This window comes from Rhea americana, unplaced genomic scaffold, assembly GCF_003343005.1.
Source record: "Rhea americana isolate MKP2758 unplaced genomic scaffold, rheAme1 scaffold_105, whole genome shotgun sequence".
Lineage (NCBI taxonomy): Eukaryota > Metazoa > Chordata > Aves > Rheiformes > Rheidae > Rhea > Rhea americana.
In genome coordinates, this window is record NW_028185095.1 from 3,232,079 (window position 1) to 3,246,025 (window position 13,947).

The 13,947-nt window shown below is 33.6% G+C and overlaps 1 protein-coding gene across 12 annotated transcripts in view; it reads right to left on the minus strand.

Moving 5' to 3' along the window:
• The window catches only part of NEB (nebulin), a 61,139-nt gene that overhangs the window by 24,024 nt on the left and 23,168 nt on the right, over positions 1–13,947 (minus strand). For 11 of the 12 annotated variants that reach the window (XM_085308892.1, XM_085308877.1, XM_085308917.1 and 8 more), the window contains exons 38-51: positions 13,787–13,891; positions 12,026–12,130; positions 9,934–10,038; positions 9,665–9,772; positions 8,308–8,412; positions 7,500–7,604; positions 7,293–7,397; positions 6,430–6,534; positions 6,192–6,302; positions 5,617–5,727; positions 5,038–5,139; positions 4,814–4,912; positions 792–902; positions 559–663 (exon numbers count right to left, since the gene is read on the minus strand). In XM_085308892.1, the coding sequence (XP_085165018.1) occupies positions 559–663; positions 792–902; positions 4,814–4,912; positions 5,038–5,139; positions 5,617–5,727; positions 6,192–6,302; positions 6,430–6,534; positions 7,293–7,397; positions 7,500–7,604; positions 8,308–8,412; positions 9,665–9,772; positions 9,934–10,038; positions 12,026–12,130; positions 13,787–13,891 (1,482 nt within the window). Of the gene's footprint in view, positions 1–558; positions 664–791; positions 903–4,813; positions 4,913–5,037; positions 5,140–5,616; positions 5,728–6,191; positions 6,303–6,429; positions 6,535–7,292; positions 7,398–7,499; positions 7,605–8,307; positions 8,413–9,664; positions 9,773–9,933; positions 10,039–12,025; positions 12,131–12,776; positions 12,882–13,786; positions 13,892–13,947 lie in introns of all 12 variants that reach the window. The other variant, XM_085308839.1, reaches the window with a different exon arrangement.

Here is a 13,947-nt window from a genome sequence, read left to right on the forward strand (position 1 = left end):
ACCAAAACAGGAAGATTTTTCAAAACCAGGATTGAAAAAAAAAGAAAAAGAAAACACAGTTGAAACATGAAAAAGGCTTTGTCAGGCAATAATGACTTTTGTCATTATAAAATTACCCAATATTTTGTTAGGCACAATTCTGTACTTCTACAACAGGGGGATATTAAACATAAAAATGAAATAAAAAAAGAAAAAAGTTTTAAATCATAATAAGCAATAAAGAAAAAAGAAAATAAGAAAAAACACTAGTTGTTAGTGAGATGCAATCAGTTAAAATGTAATAAAGAATGATTCCACTAAAAATGATTAGAGGATTTAAAATATTAGCAGTTCTACAGCTAATAAAGTTTTCACTGCCAGAGAAATAAATGTGATAAAGTTGCTAGTTGACTAGGAAGTACTCATTAGAAAGTAGAGGAAGAGATCACTACCAGGTGATGTCCCAGGAACAGTAAGAGAGGGAGCAGTTGTTACAGAAATAGTTAGCAGAGATCAATTCAGAATTGAATCAGTAAGAGTGAAAAATCAAATGGATCTGGGGTTAGTTGATGAGCTTACAGCACTGGCGAGTTGGCTTGTACTCAGGACATGGTTCATAATCAGCGATTCAGACATGTCTGTGACAGGCTTATGAAGTTTCTTTAAATCTGCCTTATACTTCACCTACAGGTAGGAAAGGGCAAACAGTATTAGCAAAGGCTTTTAATAAAACCTGTGATATCTAATGTATTAATAACAAAGAAGGTCTTCATTAATGAACTTCCCAATGGGAAATGTATAAGTAGACATACCTCACTAGCCATGTTGTGAGCATCTTTCATGGTCTTGTAGATTTTAGCCTCCTTTAAATCATACTTTGGCTTTTTACCCTTCTCTCTGGAAAAATTCTCCTTGTATTTAACCTAAATTCAAAAACAATCAAGTATTACAACTACTCTTGAGTATTAATTTGTTTGGTTGCAGAAGACCAAGAAACCGTATCTCATGCTGACAGTAAGCAGAAGAACAAAGAAGCAGTAACTTGAAGGTATCCATTGGAATAAAAGCCTTTTTAAAGATCATCTGACATGGAAAGAAAATCTACATCAGTATTTACAGAATATCAGTTGCAATTTTTCATTCAGTGCACAGAATGAAATATTCATAGCATCTCTTCATTGCAGAAATAGACAGTGAAGAGAATTATGTTGACAAAATATAGTAAATTCTGACCCTCTGAAACATGAAGTTTTTTCATTTGATGGGAAGTGTGCATATGTAAGATATTATTGTATTTTACAGAGATAAACTGACACAAGCATAAAGAGTATTTAAAAAAAAAATTACGTCTCTCAAGAGAAATATGAGCTATAAAAACTACCTCAAGACAAGCATTAAAGACAACAAACATACCAAATGCTTTTATATATATTATTGCATACTTATTGTGTTCTATATAAAGCAGTAATAAAGAAAGATGATAATGATCACATACAGAATAATGATACAATTAAYTATTAGGAATTAGGTTACACAAGAGGTTCAGTAATGCTTCCAAACCAGATCCCATTGACATCAGCAGGATAAACCATATTCATAAACACAACTGTAAATCAGGAAAAAAATGAAGAACTAATAATTAAATTGAGGAACAACTGAACCATGCTACAGGTTTTTGAACTATCATGACATTTACAGAAATGTAAACAGACAGTTTTGTGTTAGTTAAAAAAAAAAAAAAAAAAAAAAAAAACACACAGATGCCTGAATGCAGAGTTAAATCACATTCCAGATTTTACATTTTTGAATTCATTGTCATATTCTTGTCCATATAGCACCATATCCCTCATGCTACAGCACTGTCCCTCTTTTATTTTGCAAAATATTTCCACATTCAGATAAAATAAAACATATAGTGAAGCAGGCAAGTCCTTAAGTTATGTAACTGCATAGCAAAACAAGTAATATCAACATTTTTGACATAAAGGGAACCAGTATTGATTCTGACCTTACAAGAATGAAAATCAAAATCAAGTTTACTAGTATCTGTGAAGTTATGTGTGTAATATTAACATATGATTAAAATCAGACCATCATGCCAAAGAATTCACTTTTTTTAAACCCAACAGAAATCTTATTGAAAGAGCTGCACAAAATTAAAAGCAAGAGTTGCAGACAGACAGATGAGACACAACCAAATCAGGCAAGTGGATAAATGAAGTAGATACAATTACTGTCTCTGAAATAATTAATTTTATCTCAGGACTTCCATAATCTTATCAAAGCATGTTTACAGTACTAACAGGAGAACTGGTTAGCATCAGAACAGAAGCACAGAAAGGAGGAGCTCATTATCACTGAATGAGAATGATCATTTCTTCTTTTTCTTGTACTTTATTTCTCTGGACTAGCTGCCAGTTTAAAGTCCTTTATTTCACTGAAAAAATTCTTGTTTTTCTTGACAAATATAGTAGCCAGCATTCAAACATGCAACAGTTGCATGCAGTAGTCATGGCTAGACATAGAGAAACAATAAACCCCTTTTTTCATTTGGAAATACATGTGCAAGACAGAAATGGCACAAATCTGTTTACTGCTACTTCAAAAACTGCTATGAACCACAGTCTTCCTGTTYTGCACAGCTTGTGGGATGGTAAGAAATAAAAGATATGTGCCCTTAAATCACTGTAAGGCGGACTTCTCTGGGGCTCTGGGAGTGATTTACTCATACACTATGCTGCCACTAAGCCACTCCAGCACAATGTGAACAGAACAGCTTGAAATTCTAGTGTGAGTATCCTGCGTAAGGTTCCCTGAAAATGACCTGCACCATTGTATAGGCTTGTCCTACCAAAGCACATATTTCTGTAAGTAAAGCTTATTTGGCTGCTTTTGCTATTTCCATGTGAAAGAGGTAAGTTTTCATGTTGCATGAGTGCACTGGGAACTTCCATTAAAAACAGTGCAAGCTCCAAGGCCAGAACAAAGGCCACAATAAAGTTTCAAGCTTTGTGTGCTGTTTTCAGAACAAATTCTCCACCCACAGAATTCCCATGCACTGTCTTTCCATAGGAAAAAAGAAGGTCATATCAAAACGAGCAGCCTCACAAGTTTTGCTACATTCAACACCTTAGACACAAAAAGATCCAGTGCAACTGCTGAATCATAAAATCTTTAACGACTTGTAGTTATAAAGATAATACGCAAGAAAGAGAAAGATGCATAAAAATGGCATTCCCAGTTGCGTCACTTAAATTTATCTTACATGACTACTTAGCATATTAGCTTTCTTAAAGGTTCTCATCCATGGTGTATCATAAGATGCAGCTCCATGCCCTCTCATGTGTTGTTTGAGGTATTCTGCCTACAATGCGTAGCAAGAAAGCAAGATCAGAAATGCACACAATTACAGGATTAAAGTATGAAGGGGTGAAAAAGAACCAAGTAGTACTGAGATCCTGGTGGAAAAAAATTGTCACAGGAAACAGCAAGCATATGCTTCATGCTAACTGCAAATAAAGACTACTGTATAAAAGTAAATAAGCTTACATTAATACAGCATATTAAGGTCAAAATAGAAGATTCTTTTAAAGGGCAGGAGTAGAAAATAAGTGGCAGAAAGAAACTGAATGTTCACCTCATAAAGATGAATAATAAGAGTTAGATAAAATGCTGCTTCTTTGAAAGCCAATACCCAGAAAAGGAAACAAAAGAGAATATGACTAAGACCTCAGCCTTAATATTTGAAAGATCTTGTCATGGCATAATTTTAAGGAAATTCTATGCCTTCATTACTGACATTTAATAAGCCAGTAGAAAAGTTATTAAAAATCTCTAATGTAAGAATATTTTATGCTTATATGTGTAAGCTCAATGCTGATTTTTATTTTACTTTTTAAAAAAAGATCACACAAGTGAATAAGCAACAAATTTGTATCCATTTCACTACTGGAGACAAGAAAGGTACTACAAGTTTCAAGGCTTCTTCAAAAAATGGTTTCTAATTCTGGATTACTTCATTTTTAGGCAACACTCTCTTGAAAACCATCAACTCACTTTTAGAGGTACCAGTTGTCCTCTTCAGGACATACAGACTTACCCACTGAACCAACAGCATCTTGTAAGAAGGTCAGTTTAATTCTGCTGCATACCAACTATTTTCAACATCCACAGAATTTATAAATTTTTAAGTTGCAAAGCTATTCAGGTACCTGTACATTTCTACATTTTACCTTTTGCTATTCCCAAAAATGTTGATACTGGACATGGTAAATGAAATTATAAATGACATTTTTAAGAAGATGGAAGTATAAGAAGATTTTAGAGATGACAGAAGAATTAAAGGGAAGTGAAGGAAAGAACACAAATAAAACACAGATGTTATAAATTCCCTATCTCCTTCTATGAATCCTCTCTCTCTAGCCTGTACAGAGGAATTACTTCTGCTCCCACTAAAGCCAGTAGAATTTTAGCATCTGAGAACAATTCTCCATCAGTCTAATTTTTGAGAAAGTGACTTGACCGGTCTTGTAGCTGTCACGCAGATTTGAACAACTACAAGACAAGAAAGTAGTGAATCAAGTCTCACTGATACCACTGTAAGCAGAATCAGGTGCTCAATCCAATCAGCTCTGGTTAATTTAACAAAGAAATAGCCTCACATCAGGATTTAATTTTTCAATGTGTTCCCTTTAAAATACTCCTTTAACCTAATTCCAGTTACAATATTAATATTACTCTGTAAGTTAGTATCATACATCAGCCAATCTGAACTCATTACTTTTACCGCTTGAAAGCTTCACAACATTTTTATTATTTTATTTTTTATTATTACCTGGCTAGTTAGCTTTGACACCTCCTTTGCAAGTTCAATATCCGGACGTCCCAGCATTGTTACACCTATGCCAGCTTCTCCACGCTTCTTATATTCAATCTAGCACAGAGAAAACAAGAAGTATATAGCTTAATAGTGACCACATGGCCTTCTAATTGCTTTACTATATTTTTATACTAAAATTACTGCTAAGTAGTTATATAGAAGATGAAAAAAACACTCACATCGCTAATTAACTTGGCAGCTTGCGTTGCTTTTTTAATATCTGGTCGATCTGCTATAGGTGTGTAGTGGAGCTTGGATTTGGCATCTTTCTTGTATTCAATCTAAACCGTGATGATAGACAGAGGAAAGCAGATTACTGATGTTTGTTTACGAGGAATGTACCTAAATAAGGACCCAACAGTGCTCGTGGAAGAGTGCCTATGATATATATATATATATTTTTAATAATTTCACAAAGAATGGATTCAGGAATCAGTTTTTGCAAGTTGTCTACAAATGAATATGCATATGCAATTCTATCTGGTATTTGAAGAAATGAAATAAATTATTAAATTTGATTTGCAATACATTAAATTCTATCATGTTATTAAATATAGATATGATTTTCAAATAAATTCTTTATTTCTCTGCAATTTTACATCTGTAAATATTCACATCTTTGTCCTCCAGAATTACACCTGAACATAAAGGCTGAGAAGAAATCCCAGAGTAGGTAAATTTGTGTTTCTTTCAGCTGACTTTAGTTTCAGTTTGCTTATACAAACTATTCAGTTAAAGAAAGCACAAGATAAACTTACGGTACTCTGTTTCTTAGCCACTTCCATGGCATGTTTCACTTCAGGAGGCTCCAACATCACTGAATAGTTAGACTTGCCTTTCTCCTTCACAAAGTTCTTTTTATAATTTGTCTGTTGAGAGCAAAAAGAGCCATATGTGATTTTGCAATCTCACATGGACATAAATGGTACTGATACTTTGAACTAAGTTCAGACAAACTATTAAGATGGATAAAATGCAGTCTCCTAAGTTTCAAAGTGGCCCCCAGCTTGATGGTCATAACTTACATTTTAGCTTATTAAAACTTGCTATTTGCAGTTGATGATTTGGGTTTATATTGTGTTTTATGAAAAATGGAATCTGAAGAAAGATTCACTCTCAGCACTTAGCCTGCTTGGTTTTCTTCAGAATATTTCAGTAGCTTCCCAATAAAATGGGTTTAGCCCTTTGTTAAAGTCTCCTGGCAGGGAATTCATCTTTGCTGAGTCCTTAGGCATTTTCATGATGAGACTATACCATGTACTCTAAAGTATGGAACAGGCAAAGGCATCAGGTAACAACGTCACCATAAATTGTTATCACATCAGTTACTTACCTCACTGACGTTCTTGGTCACCTCTTTCACATGAGCAGTGTCTCGTGTCTCAGGCAGGGTTGTGTAAGACCCATGTGGAAGCTGCTTCTTGCTATGTTCTTTGTATTTGTTCTGAATGCACAGAAGGAAAATAGGTAAAAAAAACAACCAACCAAACAAAAAAAAAAACAAACAAAAATCCACAAAGTTTATTAAAAGGACCTATTTTAAAAAAAACAGCAAATGTCAGATGCTTTACCTCAGACACAAGAGAGCTGACATTCTTAGCCAGGAGGATCTGAGGTGTATCTGGAACAACATGGTACGTTCCTCGAGCTTTGTTATGCTTCTCTTTGTATTTTATCTAGCAGGGAAAAAAAGGTATGTCAAATAATGTGTATCTTGTCTTGTGATAATCTAAAAAGAAATAACTAAGTTGTGACTGCTTGTTAGAGCAAAGGTTTGCAGGTGATTCCATAGTTTGATGTTAGCCAAAACTTTTTCTAGACTATATATTCCTATAGCTATCATGTAGACTCTTATTAATATATTGAATATATTCCAAGTTACTATTAAACATAATTTGTCTTATGTGTAAATAATACTTGCAGCTTAATTTTTTAATTTTCTCCAGATAATATTTGCATTTGAATAAGAGAAATCTATAAATATACTAAAAAATCTATGGTGTTCAGACAATGTTAAATCTGAATTACTTATTTAGTTTGCAAATCCATAAACCAGGTCAGTGACATTTACAAGACCAAATTTATTCTTGTTTTGCCAATTTGTTAATGAGATAAACACACCAAACCAGATAATGAAGTTAGACTGAGAAAAACATTTTCAAACCTTTATTATTAATGAAATCATTGGATATTCAGCATTCTGAGAAAACAGCAAATTCTATTTAGGATTCAAGTGTTAGAGAAAGGTTTAATCTGTGTAACTTCTTTTTAATAAATCCACCTTATCATTTCATTTTTTTCTGCAAAATTCTACTGAATTCACAAACGAGATTCTGCTTTGAATATACTGTATTCATAGGAGCARTATGTCAGTAATGTAGGTTATGTAGTATGCAAAGTTTTAGTAGAACAGAAAAGGTGTTCAGATACTTACATCACTTGCCAAGATGGCATTATTTAAAGCCAATACTGTGTTTTTATCATCTGTGACAGAGAGTTTGCATCCTTTTAGGAATTCACGGTCCAGCTTGTATTCATACTGCAAGAAGAGAAAATATATGACAACAAAAATGACACCAAATCTTCAACATTTTTTCATTGTGAAAAAGGGAGAGGTTTCAGTTTGTTTTAATTTTCTTACATCACTCTGTTGCAGAGATGACTTGGCTGCTTGCACAAAGTCAGGCCTATCGGCAATCCAGTGCCAATGAGCTTTGGCTGCTTCATATTTTTTCTTATAATCCAGCTGTTTATAGGGAAAAAACATGAAAAAATAAATTAATTTGAGGCTGTGTAATTTAGACACCAAATTTACACAGATGCAAATTCTCTTTTGGTCAAAACCAAATAAAGAGAGAAGAGGTATCTAAATCACATTAGTGCTTTCCTCTGAATCATGACTAATTTAGTGGGAGCACATTTGCTCTAGGTTTTCCACTGCAGGGTAGGGAAAGGAATATGAGGGACAGAGTAGATGTCATGACTTTGAGGAAGGTGAGTGTTTTCAGTTCCTTGCCTATCACAGTTGATGCAAGACCACAAATAATAGAAAACAAATGAGAGTTTCCTAAAAAGAACTTGCTCTGTCTGTAAGATCATCATCAAGGAGAATTTCAGAGGCAGTTATGCCTCTTCAGAGAAATAGAGAGGAGGTAGAAGAATAGTACATGACAGAAGATGTGACATACAGGGAACCTCATGTGACCTTCAAAACAACCTTTATAAATGAGCATTTTAGTGTGAAATAAATTAACATATATCTTATTCAAACAGTGTGAGAATTAGAAGGATATCTAAGCTCAATGAATTTCAACAGAAATGAAAAATAATTTCTCTTGGTCTCCTTYGCTAGTCCCAACCACTTTTTCAACCACTAGTCCCAACCCAAAAATGAAAGTATTAATAATAAATTAWTTTATTTATTTATAAATTAATTAAACAGAACTCACATTGCTGTTTAGCTTGTAAGCATGCCTTGGAGTCTTAATATGAACTGAATCGACTATGACATTGCAGTGAGATTTATTCCTCTCATACAGCTCTTTGTATTTCAGCTAAAGAAAGAAAAACATAAAAAATGTTTACAAAGATAATCCRTCAAAGTTACCACTATGAACAAAAAAGTATCAAAATATGAAAAACCTAGTATTAACTAATTTGCTCCTAACTGTCAAGATAAAATCTAAAGAGAAGAAAAAGAAATTATATCAATATAACTTGGTATCAGTCATTTGCCAGAAAGAAGGGTCCTCTTCAGCACAGTTCCTTTGGCATAGCAAATATGTAGGTACAACTCACCATGAAGTGTAGACTACAATTTACTAAAATCTCCAAGTGTACAGTAATTTTATCTATTTTTTGGCACCCAATACAAATAATAAAGAAATTTATTTTCTGATAGCCACACTCGATGCTTTCTGAAAATCCCTTTACAGAATCTCAGATTCAGCACTCAATTTTGGAACAAGAATATGTACTTCAATTCACAGGTCATTTCTGAAAATCTGTCTCTTAGGACCCACATTAGTATCTAGACAATTTTGTTATTTTTTCTGCTTAGTCTTATTCTTTATACAGAAAATCTGTATATAAATCTGTGCAACATCTGAAGGACTCAGACTTCAAAGTGCTTTCTCTCACAGTACTACTCTGAGTTATGAAAGTGCTAATATCCCCATTTTATTTACGGAGCTCTTAAGAACAACAATAGAAACGTAAGACAGAAAGCATAAGGTTGAAGAAGGAATTAAGACCAGGTCTCCCAAGTCTCACAGCATTACTCTGTCCACTTAATCTTCCTGTTTTCCTCTTCTTACTAGCCTTCCATTGTCCCCTATTCAAGAATCTATACATAATTATTTTAAAATAAAATCCCGTACATTTTAACAATGCCCACAAGAACTGAATAAATAGAGTAATGGATAAAGTGTCTAAATCATGACTGCACAGAAGTTATTTGCCAAAATAGGAAGAAAACCCAGAAACAGACTCCCCAAATCCTTGCTTTAATCAGTTCTAGCTCATGGTTTTTATTACTAGCAAAGGCTACTCTTTTCATCAGCAAAAAATGTTCCAAAGGCAACAGCAGAACTTTACATAATAAAGCTTCCTAAATACTTCCAGATTCTATTGCATTATTGAAAAAGTGTTATATTCAGAAAGAGTTTTAAATGAAAATAAAAAACCCGATTCTAATAAGAAGCTAATTTTATTACAGCATTACATATGGGTTAGAAATATCACATATCAAAGTAAAAAGTTAATTATGTGCCTTTCAGATATCACAGACAAGGATGGTTTACTTACATCACTTATTCTGTCCTTGACCTTGCGCACATGCAGTAACATTGGTGTATCATGGATTGTAGTATATCCTTTAGGCTTTGCTTTGTTATATTCCAACTTGTAAATAATCTGAAGATACAAATTATTAGATCACATTATTTCTTGATAGTCTTGGTGTAAATTGAAAAAAAATCAAGATGAGAAATATTTTATAATTGACTATTTAAGTACCATACTTCAAAGGTCAGCATTCACAGAAGGTATGCTTGCAAGGTATTGACTACACTTACATCACTGATCTGTTTGTTCACTTTTGTAGTCCTTAGGTGTTCTGGAGTATCCACAATTGTAGTATATTTGTCTTTCTTCTTTTCATATTCCTTTTTATATTCGATCTGGCAATAAGGAAGTAGAGTATGTTAACCACACCAACCAAGACAAAATATCTTCAGGAGATATGTTGATATTAAGACATCATGTTGCAAAATCTTTTCACCAAAGCCAATGAAAGCTGAACATGCACAACAAGCCAGACTYTGTAAACCCCTTATTTGCCTGAAAGGCTGCCTATCTATTTGTGTGACTAGTTCCAAATTTCTTTCACTGAGTGTAAAAACTTAACTTCTATCCTAAATCGCCAAAATTGGGTTGAAAAAGCAATCTTAGCAGATCAGATATTTTAAAAATTTGTAATTGGACAAAAAAATCTCATTTAAAGATACTCATCATAATGAAGAGAAATATAAAACATCTTATATAACAGAAGAGAAAATAAATTCATTGAATATATGATAATGCCAAGCTATTTTAAGGCATTGGTAACAAAACTGTACCTTAATCATTTATTTTTTAAAGATCACCTTGTCTTACTCAGGAGTCCAATCCTGTTTTCAGAGAATTCAGTGAGAACAGAGTGTATATAAGGAATAATAATTTATTGCAGATAGCCTCAGGGCAGATGTAGGAGGTTACAATACATTTCTAAAAAAGAAATTGCATGCTATATAGTGCATAAGAAAAAAAAAAGATATGATTTTGAAACACAACTAAGACAGACAAAAAATCAGAAGATTAGACACAACACAAATCAAAACGTGAAGTCAATTCAGATGAATATACAGGTCAGGCAGAGTGCTAYTTTTTTTTCTTTAAACACACTCAAACTTACCTGCAAATATTTTAAATTAGAAAATAAATAGAAATTCACTGACAAACAAATAATGTCTACTGAGGATCTTCACTATATTATTGTAGAAAGACTTATTAACTGTGTTTACAGCAACCAAGAAGAGCATCCTTCTCGTTCTCATGTAATTGCTTTCTACTTTGTGTTTCCAACATATAACTTATATGTTATATGCCAGCTCCAACTAGTTAAGGTAGCCATTATTTTTGCCATTGAAATAAGTAAGTCATGTGTAGGTCACTGCTAGTGTATCTGACTCAGTACATACATAAATATGTAACAGTTACTTAATGAATTGAATTTTCATCCAACTGGTAAAACCAATATATATACATAGGAATCCAGACTAAATAAAGGTAAACATAGAAAATTATCTCTTGGCAATAATACTGAAGTCACAGGCTGCTCAAAGGATCCTTTATGCAATCAGAAATATTAATCGGTAAGACTCTTTGACCTCTAAGAACAAGTAGATGAATAATACTCACTTTCTACCTTCCAACTCCYAATATAAACACCCAAAAAGGGAGGTTATTTCTGTTCATAATCTCTTACTATTATGTGGCTGCATGAGGTCTGCTTTGCTTAAAAGCAATAGGTAGAGCAAAAAATCAATGAAAGCATGACTTCCTTTCTGGACCTATGTGCAATACTCTCCCTGTACCTCTTCTGATCGCTATGAGACATGAATCTGTTCTGTATCTAGACACAATCAGACACCACCATTAGGCAGCGTGTTAGATAAATACTGTAACCTTCTCTCCAAATTACTTCATTATGTTCATACAGATTTAGGAACTTGCAGGGGGTTAATATGAGAAACAGTGTCAGAATGAGTATTTGTTGGGAAATTACAAGGAGCAGCTAACATACTTTCTTAAAAGTTTGGGAAAATTGTTCTATGTAAGTATGTGAATTCTTGTAAAGCAGTCTATATATAACTATTATTTGTAATGAAAGGAGAAAATGGAGGGCCAGATCGATCTGAGCTGGTTCAAGACAGCGTCACAATARATCTTGTTTCAGATACAGTGTTATCAAGACTATTTTATCATTTCCAGCACTAAGCACATATACAAAACTTTGGAGACTGGTATCTGTGGAAATTCAGAGAACTCACAAGCATTATGCGTTAAAAATCCAAGCAGCTAGATTGTATATATAAGGCCTCCTAAAGCAGCAGTTCTTCATTTTACCTGGCTCCATAAGTATGTGTTGTAGAGTGCTCTCAGCATATCTGGCCTCAGAATTTCATTACATCCTTGTTTCAGCAACATCTTGGCAAAGGACTTATACTTTTTCTGTGCATGCAAATGTCAACGAAGCACAAAAGAGACTTGTGAAGACTATAAACAACAGCACAGCTCTAGATCCCAGTCACTTTTAGAGTGGAGAGATTTAGGCAAGATACTGTATGTTTTCATTCAGATGTGCATACAACTTACATCCCTATAATTAAGAATGGCAACAGTATATATTAAAAGTCTCATTAAGGAAATACTGGAAGTATTTTGGGAGATACTGGAGTAAATTACAGATTAAAGTAAAGGCATTTAAAAGCCAATATGCCTCTGTTGCTTTATCTGAAAATAAGCAAGAAAATAATCTTTGTAAAATCACTAAAAGACTTTATATGCATGATATAACATTCATTTTTTAAAATCTCTCCAATTATTTCAAYAGGCATTAGATGAGAATCTACTTGAAGATGATGTCAGTTGATGCACAATAGATGAAAGTACATACGGTATAGGTTAGCTCACCCAAAAAGTAATATTGCTTTTTGGGTGGCAAAACAGAGAATGTCTGATCAACTGAACTAAAACATCACAATATCACAGGTGAGACCTACAATATTGCCACTAGAGACATTYCAGGCAGACAAAGATAGTTGCTGCGAGTGAACCAGGCACTTCCTGGCAGCACTGGCCAGCGTTCCTACAGTACCTGACTGCTCAGTGTGGTCCCCCACTTGGCCAGGAGGTTCCTAGGATCATCCACAATAACGCTGTACCTATCTTTGAGCTTCTCATAGGCAGCTTTATATAATTTCTGCTCAGAATAGCATAATACATTGTAACAACATAAAATAAGAAAGTGAAGACACAAAGAGATCCYGAGGTCATAGTTCTAACCACTGAAATCTCATTAAATGCAATATTTGAAGGCTGGGATTAAAAYCCGTATCCAAAAGAGAGAAATGTAGGAAAAATAGAAAAAAAAAGAAAACATGTCCAATACAAAATATACAGCTGTAAATTACTCCTGAAAGGCCTAATTTACAATTTAAGGATGCATACCTCCTATTCCTGCCACTCTTCAGTAAGCTAAACTGTTTCTCAAAGGGCTTTGTCCTACAGATGTACAGCATTACTTCTAGAAACTTTGTTGGCAATTTATACCCACAGACATTTGTTAACCTTTTGCTAATACACTGTGCTTATTTTTCTTTAAGTCTAAAGGACAGATCAAGTAAGTTAAAAGTGAAAGAATTCAATACAGAATATCAAAAAATGGAACAAAGTTATGATAACTTTGGAGAAAATATTATCCTTCTAACACAAAACTTTGTTTGATATTTCAAGAAAGCAGTTGTGATTCTCTCTATACTCTTTTTGCATATGRCAATCAACAGTCAGTTTTTTCCTCAACAGTTTTACTAAGCAAGCAATATCTTTTCAGTTAGTATTTGTTCACTGGTCAGCAAAGAAGTTATTCTGCAATTTCACTTTTTAATTATTGTAAACCCGCTCTGTGCAATTACTCAGGCAGATAACAGGAACATCCTTGTCTTTCTTCATTTTAATCTGACCTTTAAACATTCTTCTTTTAACTCCCTTTTGGTCTACTTTTATCTATCTACCATTTCATAAGGCACACCAGCCTTCAACTCAGTGTTAACATATACAAAGCTATTACTTCAGTATGAGAGATTACTGAAATCTTTTAATACTTACCTCATCCATCAACTTAGTGGCATATTTAAAATGCCTGTTAATTGGAGAGTCAGCTACATACTTAAAATGAGACTTAGTCTTCTCAAATATCTCCTTGTACTTACACTGGAGAGAAAAGAAAGAAAGAAAGAAAGAAAGAAAGAAAGAAAGAAAGAAAGAAA